Source organism: Salvia miltiorrhiza, chromosome 2, assembly GCF_028751815.1.
Source record: "Salvia miltiorrhiza cultivar Shanhuang (shh) chromosome 2, IMPLAD_Smil_shh, whole genome shotgun sequence".
Taxonomy (NCBI): domain Eukaryota; kingdom Viridiplantae; phylum Streptophyta; class Magnoliopsida; order Lamiales; family Lamiaceae; genus Salvia; species Salvia miltiorrhiza.
In genome coordinates, this window is record NC_080388.1 from 29,592,788 (window position 1) to 29,619,006 (window position 26,219).

Sequence of the window (26,219 nt, forward strand, 5' to 3'; positions counted from 1 at the left end):
AGCATCGATTGAATGTAGACCCCATGATTAAGCCAGTGAAACAAAAGACGAGGCACTTCGGTGCTGAAAAAGATGCCGCTATTCGGGAGCAGGTACAGGCGTTGCTTGAGGCTGGGCATATCGTAGAAGTGCAATATCCGGAATGGGTGTCAAATGCTGTTATGGTGGAAAAGAAGGCTAAGACCTGGAGGATGTGTGTGGATTACCGGGACCTCAACGCGGCTTGTCCAAAGGATTGTTATCCACTGCCACGGATCGATCAGCTAGTGGATGCTACGTCAGGATGTGAACTTTTGTCGATGATGGACGCGTACCAAGGGTACCATCAAGTTAAGATGTATAGGAACGATGTTATTAAAACAGCATTCGCAGTCTGCGCAGGGATCTTCGCATATGTGAGTGTGCCGTTTGGACTCAAAAATGTGGGGGCTACGTACCAAAGGATGATGGACAGAATCTTCAAGGATCAGTTGAAAGAGAATTTCAAGGATTAGTACGCAGCGCGGAGGCACGAACACATGCAGATGACTTGGAGGAAATCTTCTCAGTTGTACGAAGACACAAGCTCATGCTCAATCCAGCCAAATGTACTTTCGGGGTTCAGTCGGGAAAATTTCTGGGATATAAGGTTACACCTAAGGGGATAGAGGTGAATGCAGATAAAGTTCGAGCTATTCTTGACATGACAGCGCCGCGGAACATCAAAGAAATACAAACGCTGAACGGAAGAATAACCGCATTAAGTCGGTTCATATCAAGGTCGGCAAAAAGAAGTCTGCCTTTCTTCAAAATCCTAAGAAAAGGAAGTCGGTTCGAGTGGAGTAGTGAGTGCCAGCAAGCCTTTGAAGACCTCAAGGATTATCTCAAAGAACTACCCATCTTGACCAAGCCGATACCGGGGGAACCATTATATCTATACACTTCGGTGGGGGTAGAATCGTTGAGTGTTGTGCTAGTTCGGGAAGAAAGGGGTATGCAGAAGCCAGTTTATTTTGTGAGTAAAATCATCCAGGGAGCGGAGATCAGATACACTGCGGCGGAAAAAACAGCTTACGCTATCATGATCACAGCGAGAAAGTTGCGCCCATACTTTTTATCACACAAAATTATCGTCAGAACAGCGCTGCCTTTTTAGCAAATTCTAGGGAGGCCAGACCTCGCATGAAGAATGGTAAAATGGGCCATTGAATTGGGCGAATATGATGTGACGTTCGAACCCCGTACAACCATTAAAGCGCAGGCCCTGGCTGACTTTATCCAGGAGACCACGAGATGGCCGTTGCGAGGACCATGGATGGCGCAGGTCGACGGCTTCGTCACCAAGAAAGGGTGTGGAGTCAGAATATATATCGAATCACCAGAAGATGGAGCCTACCAGTTTGCGATCAAATTCGAGGACAAGCTGTCAAATAATGAGATAGAATATGAGGCAGTGATAAAGGCCGCCCACATCTTGAAGGAGCTCAGAGCTGACACAGCCATAATCAAGACCGATTCACAACTAGTAGCCCAGCAGCTGAGAGGTGAATGTGAGGTTCGCGACGACAGAATGAGATCTTATTATGATCAGATGCAGCAACTCAAGAAATAATTTGAAGAACTGGAAATAGTACAAGTACCCCGAGAAAAAAATCGAAGGGCTGATCTGCTAGCAAGGATGGCCAGCGCCGTCGAACAATCATGGAACGATGAAGTCACGCTCCTATTTGAGCCAAAGAATAGTCCAAAAGTCCAAGTCTGTGCAGTCGAAGTGGGGAATGATTGGCGAGCCCCAATTATTCATTTTTTATGCACAGGGGAAAGAATGGTGGGAGACACAGCAAAGTACGCTAAATATGAGAATTTTTGCTTGATCAGCAATCAACTTTATAAGAGATCTTTCACACATCCGTTCCTCAAATGTTTATCATCAGAAGAGGCAGAGTTTGCTCTAAAAAAAATTCATTAGGGATGTTGTGGGAACCACGCGGGATACAAGGACTTGACCAGGAAAATCATCAGAGCAGGTTTCTATTGGCCTGGCATCGATAGGGATACCAAAACTTACGTAAAGAAGTGTGAATCTTGCAAAAGACATGCACCAAGAATCAACGTCCCAGGGGAAGAAATGGGGATAATGTACTCGGCACATCCCTTCGACAAATGGGGAATTGATATCGTAGGCAAACTGCCAACGGCCCCGGGAGGAAAATGTTTCTTGATAGTGGCAGTAGACTATTTTTTGAAATGGGTGGAAGCAGAGGCTGTAACAAAGGTGGACGAGGCCACCATCGAAAAGTTCATCTGGAAAAACATCTGTTGCAGATATGGGGTGCCCAGAGTTCTAATATCAGATAACGGAGCCTAGTTCACTAGCCAAAAAATCAAAGATTTTTGTTCAAGAATGGACATCGAGGAAAGATTCGTCTCAGTAGCCCATCCCCAAGCCAATGGTCAAGTCGAGCTGGCTAATCGCACTATCTGCGAAGGCATCAAGAAAAGACTGGAAAGAAGCAAAGGACGATGGGTAGAGAAATTGGATACGGTCATGTGGGCACTGCGTACCAGTCCAAAAATAGCCACAGGAGAAGCCCCGTTCACCTTGGTTTATGGTTCAAATGCGGTCATTCCGGCAGAGGTAAGGTTAGAATCGCATCGAGTTTGCACATATGATCCGGTGCAGAATGAAGAACTGCGCAGACTCGAGCTAGACCTCATAGATCTAAAGAGGGAAGAAGCCCAGGTCAAGGCAGCCAAGTACAAGAGTATTATTAAAGCAGGATACGACAGGAGAGTCAAGCAGCGTCGATTCCAGAAGGGTGACCTAGTACTCAAGCGCGCGGATGCTTTAAAGGCTATCGGGAAGTTCGAGGCTAATTGGGAGGGACCTTATATTATCACCGAAGTCTTAAGAGGCGGAGCCTATCACTTGTCTGATCAAGAGGGAAGAGCTCTCATGAGGCCGTGGAACATCAACCATCTCAAGAAATTTTATGTGTGATCCTCATACATGTCATATCATTGTGTAGACCGGATACTCTTTTTCCCCACAGGGGTTTTAACGAGGTCTGGCGCCATGGTCATCATCAATAAAGATCTATGGTTTTAGGAAAAACGCATCTCTTATATTCTCTTTAGCATCATTTACAACACAGGTCGGGAAGTCGGCGCAGACAAATTCAATGCATAAATTGCACAAGTTCAAGGCATTAATTGCACAATCCAAGGCATTAATTGCACAGTTTAAGGCATTAATTGCACAATCTAAGGCATTAATTGCACAAATTCAAGACATAAATTGCATAAGTTCAAGGCATAAATTGCACGACGAGGGCATCAATTGCACAATCCAAGGCATTAATTGCACAATTCAATGCATAAATTGCACGACGAGGGCATCAATTGCACAATCCAAGGCATTAATTGCACAATTCAAGGCATAAATTGCACAATTCAATGCACAAATTGCACAAGACCAAGTCATAAATTGCACAAGCTCAAAACATCAACAGCACAAATTCAAGATCTAGACTGCACGAGGCAGGCATTACTAGCGAGAACTCATCCGCGCCGTCGTTGCCAATGCCATTGAGGACGACATTCACAAAATTCAGGACGTTGATTGCGATTAAGGATATAAGGCATTAACTGCATTACAAGAATACCAATAGTAGCGATTGAGGCCTCAAATGCAAAGCCTAAAGGATGACGATCCGGGCTCCCAGTCTGTGCAGACCTAGGTCCCAAGTCTGCGCAGATGAACAAACATAGGGGTGCAAGGCATCAACCAAGACTACGGCCCTGGCTATCAATTAAAGAGTAATCCGATTCGGGAAATATTATTGCACAAATAGCAAAGGAGAATTTATGAGCAACATACGACATTTACGGAAAACAATACGAAGATAATGAATAGCCACCAAGAATAGGAAGAAACCAAAAGGGCAAGATTCATATAAGAGTCACACAAGTTACACCAATTCTTGTTAGTAAAGATCCCAGTACAAATATACAAAGTTTTCAAATCCAAAGCAGAAATGTTCCAGAATCTAAGGGGTGGGGGTCGGAGTCGGGGATTTCTCCATCTGCATCACCTCGTCCGTGTCACCGTCGCCGTCCCTACCGGAGGGTTCACGTTGTGGAGACTCATGTGCTGGAGAGGGCGGCGCCGCCACGACTACGGGAGCTGGCTCATAGAACACCCCACCACCCGGATAGTTACCCCGAACCGATCGAATACGAGAACGAATCTCGTCCAGATAAGGCGTCCTAATAAAGGGCTCAGTAGGAAGAGGGTCAGCGCCGCGGCCCATCACGAACAAGCTATTAGCCTTGTCTATGACAGGGAACCACCATTCGGGAGTTGGTGGTGAGTCAGCGTTGATACCCAAAATTCCTCCAAGAGCACCCGAATCGATGGCATTCAGCACCGCCTCATTTTCACACAAGGCCCTCTGCTCAGGGGAAGCTTGGATCAAGTTAAGGGTAATTTGAGTGGATTCTCTGACAAGCCATTGCAACGCCGGAGCTGCGGCATTCAGCAACTCGGGGGTACGAACGAATGCAGTGATGGTCCCTTGCAGCATGATACGCAGGAACGTGTGACCTTCTGAAGAAAGAAAGTAACGTAGCCGATATTGCTTGGTGCCATGCTGGAAGGCCAAGTTCTCCTTAGCCACGATCTCCTTCTTGAGGGCAGCCAGCTTCTCCGTGTAATCTTGAGTAACTGCTGCGAGCTCTTTCCCCTTCTCCTGATTTATACGTGCCAACTCTCCCTGAACCCGGGCCAGCTCCGTGTCAACGGATAATCTTTCAGCCTTCAACCTCTCGTTCTCCTCCCGCAAACGGCGAGCTTCCTCTTCGGCAGTGGTACACCGAGCCAGCGCCGCTAGGAACTCCCTATCTTTGGCCTGAACCTCGCCCTCTGCACGGAGGAGACTTCGAGCAAGGGCCAGACACTCAACCCTAGCCTGCGCAGACAAAAAAAAAAGGAACTGAGGGAACACTCATCTAAAAAAAAAAAAACAACAACAACACACATCGTCGCAGATAGAATAAATAATGACAAGCCCACCGTCTCAATTGTTATCACAAGGTCATCTGCCATTTGCTGGCGGCTCAAGGACTCCCGAACTTGGAGGTCAGCCGGAGCGATCTGGGCGATCATTTGAGACCGACACTCTTCGCCGGTTAGGTCCCCAAGGGCACGAGGGGCGATACCCACTCCAGAGGACGCCCCAACGTCGTGAGGATGGGGAGAAGAGGCAGGCATCTGAGCAGAGGAGGCGGCATCCTCCGAGTTCAACTCGACGGTCTCTGGCTGCACCGCTGGCGTTGTGGTCTTTCTTTTCTTCTTTTGTTGAGTTTGCTTCTTAGACGGAGCACCTCTTCGTTTCCTCAGGACCAGAGGATTGCTCTCTTCCGTATTTTCAGTGTCCTCATCGCGAAGTTGGAATGGGCCGACTAGGGGACGTCAGGAGCCTGAAGATCCCGCAGCAATGGCTTGAGCAGCGCCGCCTACAGTCTGCGCAGCTGGGGCCGGTACAATAGCACCCCCCGAGGAAAAGTTAAAGCTGGCGACGACACCATGTGACGGTGTTTTCCACGTATCCATACCTAACACAAATTAAACAACATGAAAAACACGTCAGAGACATAGCCCAAAGAACAAAGCGACATTCACAAGTTAAGAGGAACGGACGCAAAAGCAGAACAGAACGAGCATCAATGCTAAAACAGCAAAAAACACATTCAATACCCTCGCGGGATAGGGGATAGCGGGAGAATAAGCCCGCGCTGGCCAAGACAGAGGGTTTAGTCACTAGCGCCTTCACCTTCAAAACATTCTTATCCCGGGATACAGCTAACTGCTTCAGAAGACTGTCCTCAAGATCAGTGACACGCTCAGAGCTGGAGGCGGAGAGATGCTTAGTGCGATGCCACTGAAGTTGGGCGTCGGCGCCGATGATGTTTGGCCAAGTGCTATTTCGGGTTTGGACAAAGAAGTATTTATCTTGAAAATCTTTGTTTAGAGAGGTCAATTTTTTCATAAAAGCCATATAACCCCCAGCCTTGGAGGTGAAATTATAATGGGACCCGGTCCGTTTTAGAACGTGGGTCTTATGGAATAAGGCGGCGCTGTGAGGATAATTGTTGGTGGCATAGACAATATGTAGCAAATGGGCTCGACGAATAGAAGAGGGAGAAAGCTGGAAAAAGGGAATACCATACAGATTACACAATTCGATCAGAAAGGGGGAAGAAGGGATCCGCAGTCCTGCATCGACTTGATCAAGCCAAATCGGAATAACATCGGGATTAATGCCCCGACGAGTATCAGGCATATCAGAAGCAGGGTTAGCCGGATTCTGGATCCGGATTTTATAGTCTGGATCACCGACATCGATGCGAAGGATATCCCTTATCGCCTTCATGGACCGGGCAGGCAAAGTGGACTGGGGGAGTTCAGACTCCAGGGCGGCCATGGACGATGCAAAGCCTCGAACGAAAAAACAGTACGAGGCGAGAAAGAGGAAGGGAGGATGACAAAGAAACCGCTAAAAGAAAAAGTAAAATATTACAAAGCAGAGAGGGGAGAGGGGAGGTACCTGGTTAAACCTAGCGACGGGGAAGGCGAGGAAAGGAGGGGAACGACCAGCAAGGAAGAAGGAGAAACTGAAATAGGGATAGAACACAGAGGAGTGAAGGAAGAAAAGAAGAAAAGAAGAAAGAAGGAGAAGACGGATATTTATAGAGGTAGCGAATTCGAAAAGCCAGGGCAGGAGGGAAATCATTAGGGCTAAAAACCTAAGTAAAAAAAAGAGGGGTCCAGATTGAATCACAAAATGGCGGTTGAAAAGAAAGGGTGCAGATTGAATCTGGGGCTGTGAAAAGACGTGTACGGGGAATAGCAAAAGTGTCAGCCATTAAATGACGAGACGTCATAGAAAGAGGAAAAACCCAGTGTAGACAAGAAAACATTAAGGGCTCAGTACAATTACAAAAAATTCAAAACTTCAAAACTTCTTACCCCTGAAATACCAAGTAAGCGGCGCCGACTAACGCCTGCGCAGATTAGAGGAAACCTGATTCCAAGTACAGCCACGAAAATTCAAAGCTCTCTTTTCGTAGACTAGGGGGAGTAGCTGATGAGGAGTGAGGATCCCATCAGCCATCCTATCCTAGACAAAGATAGCGGCGCCGACTTAGGGCCTTGAACATACTCGACTCAGAAAGCAGGGATACACCACACGATCGTCGAAATAAGTAAGCGGCGCCGACGAATGTCTGCACCGACTAAGGAGGAAGCCGGTCTAAACTCCAGGCACACTTGGCTCGAAGAAGCAAGGTCATGTCATACAAAATAAGATAGTGGCACCGACGAATGTCTGCGCAGACTAGAGGAGACAGCGCGACGTTAAAGCAACATCCGGAGAAGACTCAAGGAAAGAAACAATCCCGGTAGATTCGGTGCAGAAAAAGAATGGGAGCAACCAACGTCGAAAGCTTGGAAAGAGCACGTGTTCAACGAAAAGCTGCAAAGTAGTTAGAAAATTTGTTAGAAGAAAGAGAATCGTTCACGTACGCCGCATGTGGAGTACGTGAACGACTTATAAAGACCCTTTTACCCCTCGCCCTAATGTAATTCTATAAATACGCCCTGTAGCTCATTATAACACGCACGCAATTTTACTCTAAGGATTTTTGTCTACAAGTTTCCGAGTTAGTCTTTTTCACACTGCAATACAGGTTACTCCGATCTCCTTTTACGGCTTGTTTAGATAGATTTGAATGTTAAGCTTCACCAATCCTCACTTTAGCCCAATCATTGCTGTCAGGAACTCCAATTGCCATGTCTTTTTACTTCTTTTGATTCAAATCATGTACAAATTCCTTAACTACATTCACATGTAGATTGAAGACCTCAACATATGGCACAGCAGACTCGAGCATCAAATATGTAGAATTTCATCTCGTCGGCTCATCCAAAGTCAAAGACTTGCTGCAAGCAATCTTCAAGGCCTCCACATAACCTCTAAACTTATCCGCTCTAGATGGTGATGCCTTTATCTATTTAACGGCTTCTCTTACTCATCTCACGGACATGCCAATCTCATCCAATCTCTCCTTCACAATTAAGTTTAGGATGTGAGCAACACAACGCATGTGCAAATACTTGCCACCAACAACACTTGTCCCCCACCTCTCAAAGTCTGGTTTCATGTACCTAATTGCAGCATCATTTGCCGTTGCATTGTCCATCGTGCAACAGAGTACCTTATGCAAGCCCCACTCCTCCACGGATGATATGATTGCAGTAGCAAGATCATCGCCTGTGTGACTATTGCACTTGTGAAAACTGATTATCTTTTTATGCAATTTCAAGTCCTTGTCGATGCAATGTGCTGTGACACAAATAAAATTTGTGTTGTTGATCCCTGTCCAACAATCAGTTGTGATCGACACTCGTCCCATGCCTTTAGCTTCAAAAAAAGTTTTCAAAATAGCCTTCCGCTCCAAAAACAATCTCATACAATCAGCTCTTACTGTTTGTCTGCCCGGGATCTTGCACATAGGACATGCAGCCTCTATAAACATCTTGAACCCCTCACGCTCGACAAATCTAAATGGAATTTCATCCATGATGATCATCTGACACAATGCCATTCTAACGACATTTTGATCGAATTTCCAACTTGTCAACGATCCTGTTCCATCAGTAGTGGGTTGTAAGTTGAGAACCGATTGACTAGCTGTTGCGTGATGCTTCTTCAAGCACGAAGTAGTATGATTCTTCAAAGCAGTGGTGCCGTTTCTATTCGGATCAGTCCTTATTAGTCTGCCACAATGCTTGCATTGCCCTTTCTTAATCATTTCATCCCCTTCTCCGTCCATAAGCTGAATATAATCAGCCCAAACATTGGACCTTGTCCCAGAAGATTTCCTAGTTTTTTTGCCTTAGGTTCTTCATCATCACCCTCTAGTCACGTATTTCAACCTCTTCAAACATATCATCGTCTTCAATTCCAAGCCTATTGCTAGCTTGTTGTGTGATAGATTGCGATCCATCTTCAATTCTCTCCATCTAATCAAGAAGTTCGTCAACTTATTAGTTATTAGTAAACAAACAAGTTAGTCAATTTATAAATCATTTACTACTTTCTCTTTAAACTTCATATAAAAAACTTAATTTACACATAATCAAGACAACATACTAAAAAAGTGTATTCATTCTATTCATCAAATTTTGACAATACTTTATCAAATTTTGATATAATACATAAGTTATTAAATTGACAATACTTGTCCAAACAATAAAAAGAAAATACTACAAATTTTGGCTATCTTCGTCATTAAACAAAAATGCACATACATAACACCTCATACATAACGGTTTTTTTGAAAAACCGTTATGTATGAGCGCATTTTTGGAAAAGATAACGGTTTTGACAAAAAACCGTTATCTATGTAGTGTTGTCCATACGCTTAGATAACGGTTTGAGTTAAACCGTTATGTTTGTGCGTTACCTATTAGTTACATACATAACGGTACTACAAAACCGTTAAGCTGACCGTTATCTATGATCATCTTTTTATAACGGTTTATTAAACCGTTATGTATAAGCGCTTTGAAAACTGTTATGTATAAACATATTTTTTTAAAAAAAATTATATTATATTATATTATGTTTAAAAATAAAACTTAAATTGGTTATTCTAAAATCTGAATCTATTTCCTCACCCAACCAAGCCCTTATCTGCCTCACCTTCTCCCAGTCCGCCGCGCCCTTCTCCATGGTCTGCCGTGCCTCCGTCCAGTCCCCTCAGTCCGCCGCGCCCATGGTCTGCTTCCGTCCGCCCAGATCGGTGTCTAATTCCTCACCCAACCAAGCCCTAACCCTTTCTCTCTTTCGTCTGCCTCCCCCAGTCCGCCGCACCTCCGTCCGTCTTTCCCCGGTCCACCGCACCTCCGGTCTGATTTGGTCCGCTCCACTGTCCACGCCTCCTCATCTATCGATGGTGGCGAAGAACGCGGAGAAGAAGTTCAAGGAAGCTGTCGGCGCTGTCGAGCACACTGCTTGATTAGGGTTTGCTTTTAAGTTTTTTGCATTATTGTAGGAATTTTGAGTCACACTCGTTTATTTTTTATGATTTATTTTTTAGTTTACACTAATTGTTATTGTCAATTGATATATTGTAAATGTAGGCTTGAGAGAAGGAGACGAAGAAACTTAAAACTACGAAGAAAAAAAAAATAGCAACAGCAAAATCTTCAGGTGCTAGTTTACTTCATTTTGACATAAACCAGTACAAATATGTTGCTTAGTATATTAATCCTATTTGGACATGATTCTGACTAATTTTGAGCATTAATGATAAAATGATTCATCATTTTCTATATCTTACTTTTGGAGACCCCTTGGAGATGGAGGTGTTAATTAAGTTCTAACACATAAATTTTAAGTCACCACTTGCTTTGTTATAAAATAGTGTCGTAAATGCAAGTTTTGTAGTTGACTTGACTTTGTATTTGTCTTGCTAAAAAGTGTAGCTAAGTTGAGCACGATAACTCTCATTCTTGAAAAAAAGTTTGCCAGTGTTTGATTAAAAGATAGACTCTTACTATCATTGTGACCGAATGACTGAACTAGTTTCAGCGATAAGTTGAGTGTAACTGATAGAACATGAAGCCTTCTTTTCTGTAGTTGTTTGTGAAGAGCTAATGCTCAGCTGTATTAATCATTGTGTTCAGATAAGAGCCACATTTAGGCAATATACTTTACACTTGTTGTGCGCAATACTAATCGTCTGCATTTATACTGCTTTATGTGTAGTTGGAATGTTGTATACTGGAGAAACTCCTGAGAACTCCTGAGGTTAAAGCCCTTGAAGAAAATATGGCAGCATACTTCAATACTCTATACAAGGTTTCGTGTTATTCTCTCATGGAAGCTCAGTGGGTGCAGGTCCCACTCTCTCTTTGTGCATTCATGGATCTGTAAAGCAAGTTGTTGACAGCAGTTTCATGTTATTACAGGGAGCTGTGTCTTCCTATGGTACTCTCTCTCTCTCACACACACACTCACACACACACACACATCCCACACACACGTTGAGTTAGCTCCGAACTTGATGCTTTAATAAATTATGCTTTTGTATTATGGTATGATCTTTATGGTATGATCTTTTCTCAAGTTAGCACAAGAATATCCATTGTTCTAGAGATCACGAATTTTAGTGCTCCATTGATATTGATTGAGTTTGAGCATATTTTGAGTCTCGTCTTTTTTTTAATGCGATGCGGTTACTGCTTGATTGCTTTCTGGTAGTTCTCGGTCGAAAATTTTCTCATATGGATGAGTGAGTGATTTATTGCCCATTGGTTGAATTGGATGGTTGTGTGACTGGCTTGTTTAGTGTCTTCCTTGATGCGAGGGGAATTGTGATTATGAGGATTACTCAGCTTGCCGTCTAATTTGTAGAAATTTGTACATGGTTTTGTGTTCACTGCCTTTCTTGCTTGTATCTCTAGTTTGTGGATAATGAAGTAGAAAATGAGCTGTAATGATGATGAAAATGGGCTTTTAGTTTGGTTGATGCATTTGGGGCTTTTAGTTTGGTTGATGCATTTGGTTTCTGTTGTGATTTAAGGCGTTTCGAGCACTGCTTGCATTTAACATAATGATGCTATACTGTGATAGGGATACACACATAAGTTTGAGATTGCAGAGACATGTTTTGGAGAGATGGGGAGCCATTTAGGATAATTGGAGGAGACTTACATTATTTTCGAGTGCATCTTGAGGTATGTAAGGTCACTATTATGTTGATATTTTTTTTACCTTGGACCAAAAATCATATGCTTGTTCTTGCATCAATTTTGGGTACTTTTAGTGCTTAGTAATATTTCCTAAAAAATGTGAAATGGAGAAGTTTTTAGTGCTTAGTAACTTGATAGGTTTTGTCCATTTTACCAATCACTTTGATATGCTTTTTAAGTGTTTATCATGATGCTCTATATTGTGATTCTTGGTTGGCTCTTTGTATGATTTTGTGGCAGGTTTGTGGTGGATTAAATGAGTCGTACGTTGAGCTGAAGAGGCTTGTGAATTCACAAGAAAAGTTGTACCATATGGCTAGCTAGTTGCATATTTAATATGTTTAGTATTTTTGTAAGGCATAATAGTATAGATAGAGCAGTTGTTGAATTTTGACTATATTCAAATCTTGTATGAATTCTTTTTTATGATAATAATATAAAATTAAATATTTTGGATGATATATAATATTATTATTGTTGGTTTTATCATTTATACTGTTATGTATAAATTAATAGATAATGGAGAAATAGAAATCTAATTACGGTCAAAAACGTTATACATAACGGATTACCAAACGTTATTAATATCAAAAAACTGTTATGTATAGGTGTGTACATAACAGTGAATATTAAACTTTCATGACGGTTTGAAACATTATGTATAATAGAATAGATAACGAATATAATACTATAGATAACGGATATAATCCGTTATGTATAATAGAATAGATAACACTTAAATCTCCGTTATGTATGAAATCCACATACATTACACCACTATATATTACGGATGTTTTCGCACATAGATAACGAAAAATCCGTTATCTATGAGCGAATCTGGCGTAGTGTATTACACCAAATTTTGACAATACTTTATCAATCACATCATTACAGCTCAATCTAAAACCTCAACAAATGAACATGTATCATATACACATATCTTTCTACACACATATCTATATATGATTTAACTATTTAGCTTCACACCCAAAATTCAATCAAATAATACAAATTGCAGCAGCATTTTTTAAGCACTGACCCTCACGTCACCTTTCTTTTGAATTTTAACCAACAAATTCACATTATAAATACCATCATTAATCATTCAATTTATTTCACCAAACACCAAATTTCCAATTCCAGCAGCGAGCAGCCGAGCACAGTGTAGTCCAGTATATCATAATCATATACCACCCATTAACACCTAAATTCTACAAATGATGAATCTATTGGGTGCAATGAATAGAATGAATACACATACTTACATCAGAGACTATCTCTTCTTGATTCTCAGGAGCAAAGTGACGAGTTGTTGCTGCTATTGCCGGAGGGAAAAACTGGCGGAGTGAGCGACGCCGGCAAAGTGACAAACTGCTGTTGCTGCCAGAGGAAAAAATCGGTGGAGAAGGCGTCGGTGCAAGGGATGAGCGCCACTGCTGCCGAAGGGAAAAATCGGCGGAGGAGGCGCCGGTGCAAAGGACGAGCGCTCGCTGCTGCTGCTGGGATGACCGGACGAGCTGTACCCACTGCTGCTGCCTGCTGGGACTACCGGACTGGAGAAAGGGAGGTAGGCGCTGGTGGGAGAGGCAGCGGCGCCGGTGCCGGTGGGAGGCGGGGATGGGAGAGATGGAAGTCAGTGGAGGCGGCTGGAAGGAATGGAACAACGGCTGGAATGGAAGTGCCGAAGTGGAACCCTAAATGAAAATGACTAACTAATGTTAAATTAATAAATTAATTAATTTAAAAAACCGGTTAATCGGTTTAACCGGTTAACCGACCGGTTAAACCAATTAACCGGTTTACTGTGAGAGTGCTAACCGATAACCGAACCGAATCAGGAAAAATCGATTTTCGGTTAACCGATAAACGGTTTTTCCGGTTCGATTACGATTTTAATCGAAAAACCGGCACCAGTTTACCAGCCCTAAAAGTTGTGTCTTGCTTTGCGCACACATTGTCTGCACAGACACATAAATGACCGAGTATACATCATTTTTGCTGAAAAAAACAAAATGCAAATTAATTTTCTTACATAAGTACTGTGGATACAATATATTCATATTGTCTTTTTTGAAAAAAAAAACAAAACAAATAAAATATATTCATCTACCTACTTTATTTAAACATAAAATAACACAATGAAAATCAAAAATTCATATTGGACCTTACGAAAAAATTAAACTAAATATAGGTAGGGGCTGCGCGAACGCAAGCCCCAACTAACACAAATTATGATGTAGGCTCGACCACTTGGGTCGACCTTAGACTAGCGCCCCTTCAAAGTGCAATGAAGGTCACCAACCTAGGCCATGGGCCTTATGGATCACCCATTGACCCCATCCAGGTAAGTATGTTATTTAGTTCTAGCTGCACCTATTTTATAATCCCACTCTCACTCTCCTCTTCTTCTCCAAACCGATGTGGGAATCACAATATCACAATTTTCTTATGTATGTATATATCATCCTCATTGAGTCATTTTGTAAATAAAAAATTATGCATCGTAGATTTATGAAAGAGTGCTATTCAATGACTTCTAAACACCAAATTGCAAATAATTACTATATTTGAGAAAGTTCAAAAAAATCTAGTAACTAAAAATTCTTGAATGTCACATCTTGTATTTGGACGCCCGAGCTAACATCAATTAGTATAATAAATAAATAATACTATACACAAATTGAACATTAAAAAATAAAATTGGAAAATTCAATTCGTGTTAACTGCACATAGCAATGAGGTGAAGGGCAGTAATACTGATCAATAACAACAGCTTTGTTTCAAATTTTTCATTTCAATACTATTAATATTAATATCATCAAAAAAAAAAAAAGAGACCTGAAGCTACACTATATGTAGAGGGTAGCCATGCTTTGATCCTAACACCATTTTCCGAGCCAATGAAACTGCAGTTTCTAACAGTTATCCCTTAGGCATACTCACGTCCATGGCCCCTCCCCAAGCTCCCGATATTAATGTCGTGGCCGCGCTCACAAGTGATGTCATTTACCTCGATGGACTGCTTCCAGATAGTTGTCTCCGGTGCCGATGATGGAGTTGGATATCTTGATGTTGCTCCAATACAAATAATGACGTGAAAAATTTTACGTTAATTAGAAACAACTTATTCCTTCAACTTAATTCCAAATAGCTGCTTGCTTGGCAATGCTACGATTCAATACTAAAAAAAATTTAAGTGTAATGTTTTGAGAAAAAGGGACAAACTTTGGTGTAGAAAGATTAATTTGGGTCAAACAATTGCATTTGAATTACTGGATTTCTTGTATTTTGAGAAGAAGAAAAAAAGGGGGAGGACACATTTTGGTGTAGAAAGTTTAATTTGGGTCAAAGAATTGCATTTGAATTACTGGATAACTTATAGGAATTTCAAGGATAAATAATCTTGGTTGTCTTTACCAATTTGTAAATTGTAATATAAACATCAATTTTGCCGACGATTTCCAGTGAATTTAATATACAACAATATATTTGTATGGATTAAGAAAAGTGGTGTTATATATATATATTTTCCTTAAAATTTTACAATTAAAAAGAACACAACATAAGGCCAATGAAGATTAGTTAAAGTAACAAATATGAGGCACTCAAAGACTCTCATTTGTGAAGGTTTTGGGTTTAGTTCCGCCTGCATGCGGTGTAATTTTCTCACCTTTGTGTGGGTAATGGTCCCGCATGCGTGCGGTTATTTTCCCACCTTTATATGGTGTGGAGATACATTTGTGTGGTGTGAAGGTATGTTGTAGAGGTACATTTGTGAGGTTAGAGGTCTTGCACACCTTTGTGTGGTGTAAGGGTATTTTACCATATTAATTTGTGTGATGTAGAAGTACATTAGTGTGGTGTAGAGGTCCCGCACACCTTTGTGTGATATAGTCGTGTAAAGGTACCTTGTATGTTGTAGAGGTCCTACATGTGTGCGGATGACTTATTTTTTATTATATAATAAATAAATATTTTTTTTATTATATAGTAATAAATAAATATTTCAGGTAATTATGAAAAAGGAAAACACGGCATAATTAAGTAGTGTAGACAATTAAATTTGTCGTCGAATTAAATCGTGCCACGTGTAAATTCATGAATTAAATATTCAATTATATTTTCTATTTTATTAAATGGGATTTTATTCCTAATTTAAATAGATATATAATTAGTATTTAATATGAATGAATTAATGGGCTCATGGACACCTAAGGCCCTAAGGCCCATGCATGAAGGCCCAAAGCCCACAAAGCCCATGAAGCCCATCTCTAAAATCTATAAATAGAGGGCTTGGGGTGCTCATTAGGACGACTTGAAGGAGGGGAAGATCGAAGAGCATAAAGAATCCTCTCTAGTATCGCAAGTTGAAGTGGAAGATTAAGGAGTTCAAAGAATTCTATCAAGTATCAAGTGAAGTCTTGGAAGAATTGAAGAGCTTCAAGCATCTCTAAGAATTCTATTCAAAGCTTCAAGTATTCTTCAAGTGTCTTCAAAAATTCTATCAAGTCTTCAAGTATTCTTCAAGTATCTTCAAGTGATCAAACCTTCAAATCTTCAAGTGATCTAGGCGTTCTTACAAATTCCAAGAACGATCTTCCTCAAATCAAATCAACCAAATCCCAAAGCTTCAAGGCGTTCTTACAAATTCCAAGAACGATCTTCCTCAAATCAAATCAACCAAGTCCCAAAGCTTCAAGGCGTTCTTACAAATTCTAAGGACGTTCTTCAAATCAAATCAAATCAGGTTCGAAAGCTTCAAGGCGTTCTTACAAAATTCTAAGGACGTTCTTCTCAAATCAAATCAAGTTCAACGTTCAATCCAAAATCACGACTTAAGTCCCTTGGATTGGCATCATCAAATCAAGTATTTCAATAACCTTCGAGCTTGTTCAAGAATTAAATGGAAGAGAAGAATCAGAGGATTAACTAGAGATTGCAACCCGCATAAATCTATCTTCAAATCTATCAAATTATCTTTGTAACGCACTTTTGTATTTTATCAAATTGAAATACAAAAATTTGTGTTTACAAATTTTGGCACGCCCAGTGGGACATCTCTACCTCTCATCTCTACTCTTCACCAAAAATCTTGAACAATGTCTATTCAACCAAATGCAACTGCTCAAGCTTCATCTAAAGGTTCTTCGGAAAGCATCGGTGTAATTACGCGAAGCAAAGCAAAATTGATGCAAGAGGTGTCCAAGTCGACCTCCCGTCTTCCATCTATTCATGAAGAGGATGACAACTCCAGAAGAAGCTTCATGTTTCCCATGGAAAATTATCAACTCCACGCGGATGTCATGATGACAAACACATCCACTGTGGAAGAACAACTCTTAAACTTAACAAAAATGGTCGAATCTCTATCTAAGCATATCCAAGATCAAGATGCCCAGATTGCAAAGCTGAGAGAAGAAAAAGAAGAATCAAGCCACGCAAACAATGATAGGGAAGATGAAGAAGACGAAGAAGATGGAGAGAATAATGATAAAGAAATCTCCAAGGACAAGCAAAACTATGATGAAAGAAAATCTTCAGGAAAGGATACTCCTTTCTCGTCTGGTGGCCTTATCCCAATCGACCAACTCAAGGAGTTCATCGAAGCAACCATGAAGAGTAACAATGCTGGAAACTCAAAGTCATCATTGACCTACTCCAAGCCATATACTCGGCGGATCGACGACTTGAGGATGCCTCTTGGTTATCAGCCCCCCAAATTCCAACAATTTGATGGCCAAGGAAATCCGAGACAACACGTGGCTCATTTCATTGAAACATGCAACAACGCTGGTACTTGTGGAGATCATTTGGTCAAACAGTTTGTTCGCTCATTGAAAGGTAATGCCTTTGACTGGTACACCGACTTAGAATCAAACTCAATTGATAGTTGGGAACAACTGGAGCATGAGTTCCTCAACCGCTTCTATAGCACTAGAAGAACTGTCAGCATGGTGGAGCTCACAAGTTCGCGTCAATTCAAAGAAGAGCCAGTCATTGACTACATCAACCGATGGAGAAACCTTTGTCTCAACTGCAAGGACCGATTGTCTGAATCATCTGCCATCGAAATGTGTATTCAAGGGATGCATTGGGGCTTGCAATACATCTTGCGAGGAATCCAGCCTAGAACATTCGAAGAACTTGCTACAAGAGCTCATGATATGGAGTTGAGCATGATGACAAGCGGGATCGAAGAACCACCCATCCGAGAACCTCGCAAATTCAAGCCAGAATTCAAGAAAGGAAGCAAACCGTCCGATGAAACACCAAAGAAAGAATCCATGGCGATTAAGGCAACTTCGGTGAAATTCTTAAAGAGAGAAGCTGGACAAGAAGGCAACCAGAACTCTTCCCGAGACTTGGGGCAAAGAAGACCTACCTTGAAAGAAATGCAACAAAAACAATATCCATTCTTAGACTCTGATGTTTCAGGAATTTTTGATGACCTGATCAAAGAAAAGCTTATCGAGTTGCCAGAAATGAAGCGACCAAATGAATCAGGGAGGACAGACGATCCAAGTTACTGCAAATACCATCGTCTGGTTGGGCACCCCATACATGATTGCTTCATCTTCAAAGACAGGGTCATGCGGTTAGCTCGAGAAGGGAAAATATCTCTTGAAGAAGACGCTACTGCTGTAAATATGGTCTCCACAGACTTGAATGACATAATAGAAGGTATTGGAGCTCTGTATGACACATCCAATCAAGTAGATGAAGAACCTGAGCTAAATATGGATGAAGACGATGATGCATTGGCAATCACATTCTCCAATGAAGACTTGCAGCTTGGATTTGAACCTCATAACAGGCCATTGTTCGTGAGTTGTTATACACATGAGCAGAAGGTCAATCGAATTCTCATCGATGGAGGCTCGGCGGTCAATATTTTGCCACTAAGGACTTTGAAGCAATTGGGAATCCAAGTAGATGAGCTGTCAAAAAGTCGATTGATGATCCAAGGTTTCAATCATGAAGGGCAAAGAGCTCTTGGAACTATAAGGTTGCGATTGCTGATGCAGGACATGGATTCGACAGCGTTGCTTCATGTTATCGATGCCAAGACGTCCTATAATATGCTTCTGGGTCGACCATGGCTTCATGAAAATGGTGTTGTTCCTTCTACATTGCACCAATGTTTCAAGTACTATCAAAATGGCGCCATAAGAAAAGTGGTTGGTGATCAAAAGACGTTTACGGAAGCAGAATCACATTTTGCTGATGCTAAGTTCTATTTGGAAAGAACCAAAGTCTCAATGGTGAAAGATGATACATCACATGACGAGTTGAGATCTTGCCAGGAGAAAAAGAAGGAAGAATCTTTTCTGAAGATGGAAGGATTCTCCATGCCTTTAACGAAGATTGATGCCAAGAAGCCAATTCACCAACCATTTGAAGGGTTTGTCCGACCAAAGCAAAGTAGCATCACAGAGCATGGAGATCTCTCAAACAAAGAACTCTCAAAGCACTTTGGTCCGAAGGCATATAAACTCCTCGTGAATGCTGGATACAATCCTCAAGAAAGCTCTATGTCAAGGTCTCATTTGGAAAAGACTGATAACGCAGGCCAAAACTCCAAAGCAGGTTTGGGATATACAGTGCAAAGCCCCATTCGAATTGCCATCAAGAGAGCCACTGCTAACTATGCTAGCACCAAGCAAATCCTGGAATCTTCAAGCAATCGGAGAACCCAAAGGGTTTCTATTTTCAATAGGATGGGTAGAAGAGAAGCTCAATGAGTATCTGTCTTTAAAAGACTTGGCAAAGGCAAATCATGGAAACGAAGCAAGACAAAAGGGAGTGATGAACTGCACATAACAGAGAAATGGAGAAGTTTGATCCCTCCTCGAATGAAAAGATACACCACTTTGATTATGTCATGTGGGAAAAAAATGAAAGCTCAAATGAAGACCACCATCTTCACACGAGATGCCATAGATCAAGAAGATAGAGAAAGTGTGGCTTTCTCTTACTACACTACTAATAGTGCTAGTAATCCAGTTCCTCTTCCTCATACTACTCAAAGTCAAGTGCGTCGTGAAATTGCAAGTCTCGTTAGAAGTGGCGTTATCACAACAAGCGTTGCAGAGAATATAGCCTTCATACGCCAGAGAAATGAAAGCATAAAGACGTGTTTTGATTGCAAAGATCCTCGCCGAAAAGATGAAGACGTTGTCACAGCAAACCATAACACCTCCTGCGAGAAAATGGTCATTGGAGAAGAGAATTCGCACTTGAGCCCCAAAGAACTGGAAACTCTGGATGAAGAGAGACTAGAAGTCCAGCAAAATTGGAATACTATCAAACTCTTCCTTCAAGATCCTTCAACAAAGCAGTGCGAGCGCCCTCTTTTCAAATTGGAGACATGGCCCTCGCTGCAAGGAGGCCAATTGTTATCACTCTCAAAGGAAAGTTCTTGAAGTACTACTATCCTTGAAGGGTGGTAGAAGTTGAAGCATGTACATATGTATATAGTTCCAAAAAAAAAAAGAAAAAAAAAATAGAAAAGCCAAAAAAAAATGGAAAGCATAAAAAGCCAAAAAAAAATAGAAAAGCAGAAAAGCCAAAAAATGAGTCAGATGAAGAAAAGCAACAAAATGAAGTGTATGAAGACAGCTCCTTGACGCACGAGCCTAAACTGCATGTTACTCCTGGCCCGCATGAGTATAAACTGTGCACGGCACCCAATTTCAAACACCTGTTGATTCTATGAACTACGTTTTGACTTGATCCCTTCCAAAAGGGTACGTAGGCAGCTTAGATAATTTCTAGGTTCAGTCATGAATTGTGTTTGACTCTTTTCAATTTATATCATCAAAGTTATGGTTGATTATGTGAAGCCGAATATGTCTCAAATTGGGAAGAAAATCAAGCCATCAAAAGAAACACAAGCATTTGGAGAAGATGTCAAAATATCCATCACAAACCAAATAAGAATCATCAAGAGAGAAATGATAGAAACTGCGGTTTGCACCAATACTAAGCAAATGAGTCTTGATCCTCCAAAGTTCTCTGAGCAGATATCAAAAGTGACTCTGAAGTCTTCAAAATTCCGCAGCATTTCCTCATCAACATGTGCAACTTTATGTTTGTCAAACTCTCTTTTGAATTATGGGATTGCACCTCGGGCAATATGAAAGGAGGCACTATTTTGCTTGAAGGATGACGACATCTCCATCTCCCACATCTCTATCATAGCAAGCTCTTCCTTGATCAAAGCAATTCTGACGATGGCTTCATTCTCCTTGGCTTAAGCATCAAGAAGAGAAGACTCAATCTTCTCGAGTCGCTGTGCAGAATTCTCCCAACTTCGTGAGATGCCAAACATGACAACCTCACTCAAACCAGACTCGAACAATCCCAGGTCCGAGCGCACCCAAGACCTGTCAAAGAATTGAGTCATCTGGCGTTGAGGTCAGCTATGTATCGCCAACTTCACTTCTCTCCAAGCTAAAGTTGAAACTATTTGTGGAGTGGAAATACATGTTCACACCTTTGAGTCATCTAGCCTGCTCAAATGCGCGCAAAAAGAAGATGTAACCAGCAATCTTTAAAGGTTGGACTCACAAGGGCCCAGATCCGAGCGCACCCGAAATCTGATTAAAAGCCAATTGAGATGGGCTGCTGCCGGATTTTGGATGAACTCTTTAAAGATGGTCTTTAATCGGGCTGACGGAGATGTCAAGATTGAAAGAAAGATGACAATAGATTCCGAACTTTGCAAATACTCAAAGCATCTCGTTTGGGGCAAAATCTGTCATGAAGTTGTTTAATGAGACTACGTCAATCTTTAACACAAGCTTCCAAGCTCCCATCGCCATCTGGAAATACAAAGATACACAACCAGCAAACTATATGAGCTGTCAAGTACATAGTAGTGTGATACTTGTCTCTAGCGTCAAGCTCAATGAATGGAGCCCTTTCTTCAGAAGACCATTGTTGATGCGCTTCAAATGAACCACTCGAATTATGAGTCGACTTGGGGCGTTGAGATTTCTTTGCCCTGCGAGCAGGAGGATGAGGATACTTTGAAGCTTTCTTCGACCAAAATTTAATCCATTCGTCGATAGAAACTGAGCTCTTAGGATCCTTGCCATCACGATGCTTAAGAGAATAGTAAGCAGAGAGTAAATATCCACAACTCAAGGGGATGAACGGGTTGTCAAACTGATCTTTGCCAAGAATCTCTTTCGCGCAGGGTACGACCTCATCATACAGTGTCCCGGTACACGGAAGCCCTGATAAATACTGTAAATCCCATAGAGAAATAGACATCTCGCCAGATGAAGTGAAAATGGTGTTCGTCGCAGGACACCAAGCTTCACAAAACGCCTTAACCATCTCGGGCTGGCAATCATAAGTGAAAAGAGAGGCATAAACTGCATCATAGATACCAACAACTCGGAGTTCATTCCCGCAGCGGCTAAGGATATCTTCAGTCCACTCCCAATAGCCTTCAAAGAAATGAAATTCCCCACGAAAGCTTGTAATCCTTCCCCATTTGGCATTTTTATCGATGATCCTTCGCCTCAAAGTCAATAGAAAATTGGACTCCTTGCTTCGCCAAGGACGGGCCGGATGCAATGTATGAGCCTTCGACGCTTTGTTCAAACTGATCTCGCTAGTCCACTCCGACTGATATAGAGAATTCAAAAGTTTAGGCCAAGGTTTCACATAGTGGCCTATCAATGCCGGAAATACTCTTAGATGCGTGCCCATTTCCGTCTCTTGCTCATCATCACTCAAGATCAGCAAATAGTCTTGACCATTGACCACAATATCTTTGAAGACCACCATCGTGACACTGCAAGGAAGCAACACATCTAGACTTAGAAATTTATTTGCATTTAAATAAAATGTGAATTAAATTCTAGTCAAGATAAAAGGAGGCAAGCAAAAGGAGGCAAAATTGAATTATTTATTTATTTATATATATATATATATATATATATATAATAAAAGGAGAAATTCAATCATAAAAAAAAGAGGCAAAATTCGGCCCATCTCAAATCCATCACCTTAGCCCACTTCCTAAAAAAAAAAAAAAAAAAAAAAAAGCCCAATCATTACCTCTACCCACTTCCTTAAAAAAAAAAAAGAGGAAAGATTGGCCCATCTTAAAACCATTACCTCAGCCCATTTCTTTCCTACTAAAAAAAAACAAGCCCATCTCCCACCGTCTCTTCCCCGAACAGCACCATCTCCAGCATCAGCGGCAAGCGCAGCGAGCGCGAAGCCACCGACGACGGCGAGAGGGCTTCCTCCCGCGGCGGCATCAGCGACGAAGAGGACGCCGAGAACGCCAGGAAGAAGCTCCGCCTCTCCAAGGATCAATCCGCCATTCTCGAGGAAAGCTTCAAAGAGCACAACACACTCAATCCAAAGCAAAAAAAAAATGGATTTGGCAAAGAGATTGGGGCTGAGGCCTATGCAGGTTGAAGTCTGGTTCCAAAACAGGAGAGCAAGGACAAAATTAAAGCAAACAGAGGTAGACTGTGAGTTTCTAAAGAGATGTTGCGAGAATTTGACAGAGGAAAACAGAAGGCTGCAAAAGGAGGTTCAAGAGCTGCGTGCGCCTAAGCTATCTCCGCAGCTCTACATGCAAATGACACCTCCAACAACGCTCACTATGTGCCCTTCCTGTGAGAAAGTGGCGCTGCCGTCCACCGCCACCGCGCTTCAAGCCCGTTCCAGTAGCTGCCGCGCCCGCTAAAAGAAGCCAACGACTGTGCAAAACTGAAGGCGAGACTGCAGAGAAGTGTACCTCGACAGAACACAGCCTCGTCGTTGCCGATATGGCTCATTCGCCGTCCCGAAACTCACGTTTGTTTCACCACCAAACACCGTAACAAAACAAGCTCCGGCCTCTGCTTTCTCTCGACAGCAGCTAGGTTGGCGAAGGAAATGAGACAACAAATAAACTTCAGAGCATGTCATATATGATTCAAAAGCAATAAGAGGAATGTCGCAAACATGCTTACTCTGATTGAAGATCCCTTCGCTACTTAAGTTGCCGAACTCCTTGCGGCACCTCCGATTGCCTCTAACTCTCGCCTTCGACGCCTCTAGTGTCAAAGCCCGATCTCTCCTTTCGCCGGCGCCTTACGAGAACAGCAACAAGCTAAGTTCTCGTCCTCCGATCCCCTTCGACCCTTCGGCGGCACTCCGCGAGAACTAGAAGTAAGCCTAGCTTCGTTTTGAGAACTATAGCTATGGCTATATGGCTATCGAAGGAGAACTCTTAGAGCAGGCTGCGTAGAAGATGATAAAGAGGGACTGCTCTGGCTATGAAATACAAGAGAATGCACGCTGCCCAAGTTCAGATGGAATGAAACTAATGACAGAAGAAGGATTTATTTATAGGCAGAGATAGCTACCAAATCCCTGAACTTAGCCGCCGAAGAGTGGAGTTCCAGCTATTCTTCCAGCTATGAAAGGCCCTTCAAAGCAAGCTGCCAAAGCTTAAAAAGGACTACATTTAATGCAACGAAGGACGTTTATTTGCTGTCAAAAGTGCTTATACGCAGCTGAAAAGCTAAAGTTGTTGCATGGGGTCATAAATGGGCCTAAGAAGAATAAGGATAATTGGGCCTAGTTTAGTCGACTGACGGATTATTGGGCTTCTTTGAAGTTTGAAGTTCCATCAGTCGAAGCTCCGTTTCCGGTTGCAAAGCGCATGATGTGAGCATTGGTGGCGTCAAGCTCCTGCTGAAGGGTGAAGACCTGGCGCTGAAGAATGGTGATGGCCCCCACACACAGCCGTAGACGGGATCTTTCAGCCGAGCCTCGGCTTCGTAAGCCAGCGACTTCACGGTGTCCTCGCACTGGTGAGGCGGGATCTCGTTCAGCAGCTTGCTCACGTTGCTGGCGCCGAAGATCTTGTGCACGTTCACGAACTTCGTCGGCTCCTCCGCCGGGAAATACGCAGCGAAGATACAGCCGGATAGGCATCTCAGCCGCAGGAATTTGCAGGCGGCGCACGGAGGGCTTGAGTAGCTGCTCGAAGATGATGAAGAAGAAGCCATGATTCTGCAAAGCAAATCTATTCTAAATGGGCCTAATGATTCAAGTTGATTTGAACAAAACTCATGCAAAATGGGCCAAGTTGATTAAGCCCAATATGTCATGCTTTGATGAGTTCCATGTGATATAATCAAGAATTTTACTCGAATGATTCAAGTATAAAGCCCAAACTTTAATTAGTGGGCTAGGATGCTATATAGCCCAAGTTGTTAAATTAAAAAAAAAAATTGAAGCACTCCTAAATACGAGTATAAACTATTTAAAATTCAAATCCAAATTGAAGAACTCCTAAATACGAGTATAAACTATTTACAAAATTCAAAGAAATTCAAGAACTCCTAAATACGAGTATAAACTATTTATAAATTCAAAGAAATACGAGAACTCCTAAATACGAGTATAAACTATTTGCAAATTCAAATTCAAATTGAAGAACTCCTAAATACGAGTATAAACTATTTAAAATTCCAAAATCAATTGAAGAACTCCTAAATACGAGTATAAACTATTTACAAAGTTCAAGAAATTCAAGAACTCCTAAATACGAGTATAAACTATTTAAAATTTCAAAATCAAATGAAGAACTCCTAAATACGAGTATAAACTATTTACAAAATTCAAAGAAATTCAAGAACTCCTAAATACGAGTATAAACTATTTACAAAATTCAAAGAAATTCAAGAACTCCTAAATACGAGTATAAACTATTTACAAAATTCAAGAACTCCTAAATACGAGTATAAACTATTTAAAATTCCAAAATCAAATGAAGAACTCCTAAATACGAGTATAAACTATTTATAAATCCAAATAAATTCAAGAACTCCTAAATACGAGTATAAACTATTTATAAATCCAAAGAAATTCAAGAACTCCTAAATACGAGTATAAACTATTTAAAATTCCAAAATCAAATGAAGAACTCCTAAATACGAGTATAAACTATTTATAAATCCAAAGAAATTCAAGAACTCCTAAATATGAGTATAAACTATTTATAAATTCAAATTCAAGTCAAGAACTCCTCGATAAGAGTTTAAATTATCAAAAAAATAAATTTCGAGACTCGTCTATTACCAAAGGCATTTCGTCCATAAACAAGTCTCGATGGGGCAATTTGTAGACAATTAAATTTGTCGTCGAATTAAATCGTGCCACGTGTAAATTCATGAATTAAATATTCAATTATATTTTCTATTTTATTAAATGGGATTTTATTCCTAATTTAAATAGATATATAATTAGTATTTAATATGAATGAATTAATGGGCTCATGGACACCTAAGGCCCTAAGGCCCATGCATGAAGGCCCAAAGCCCACAAAGCCCATGAAGCCCATCTCTAAAATCTATAAATAGAGGGCTTGGGGTGCTCATTAGGACGACTTGAAGGA

General features: G+C 41.4%; 2 protein-coding genes, 1 long non-coding RNA gene and 1 other non-coding gene across 4 annotated transcripts; 2 read left to right on the forward strand and 2 right to left on the reverse strand.

Annotated features, from left to right (window-relative positions):
- The first annotated feature begins 10,908 nt into the window (after positions 1–10,908).
- On the forward strand, positions 10,909–12,249 carry LOC131013243 (uncharacterized). Its single transcript, XR_009097603.1, has 3 exons — positions 10,909–11,036; positions 11,682–11,785; positions 12,041–12,249. It is a non-coding gene; the product is annotated as an uncharacterized LOC131013243 (long non-coding RNA).
- A 1,742-nt stretch (positions 12,250–13,991) lies between these two features.
- LOC131013715 (U1 spliceosomal RNA) lies at positions 13,992–14,152 on the reverse strand. Its single transcript, XR_009097802.1, has one exon. It is a non-coding gene; the product is annotated as a U1 spliceosomal RNA (small nuclear RNA).
- Positions 14,153–22,969: 8,817 nt separating this feature from the next.
- On the forward strand, positions 22,970–23,531 carry LOC131008256 (homeobox-leucine zipper protein HAT4-like; the record flags this gene model as incomplete). Its single annotated transcript, XM_057935145.1, is given in 2 exon segments — positions 22,970–23,191; positions 23,193–23,531. Coding segments are annotated over 2 exon segments (546 nt in total), but the record flags the coding sequence as incomplete, so codon positions are not given.
- An 81-nt stretch (positions 23,532–23,612) lies between these two features.
- LOC131013244 (LOB domain-containing protein 25-like) lies at positions 23,613–25,138 on the reverse strand. The gene is given in 2 exon segments (XM_057941316.1): positions 23,613–24,559; positions 24,562–25,138. Coding segments are annotated over 2 exon segments (411 nt in total). The 5' UTR covers positions 24,829–25,138; the 3' UTR covers positions 23,613–24,415.
- Positions 25,139–26,219: the final 1,081 nt, after the last annotated feature.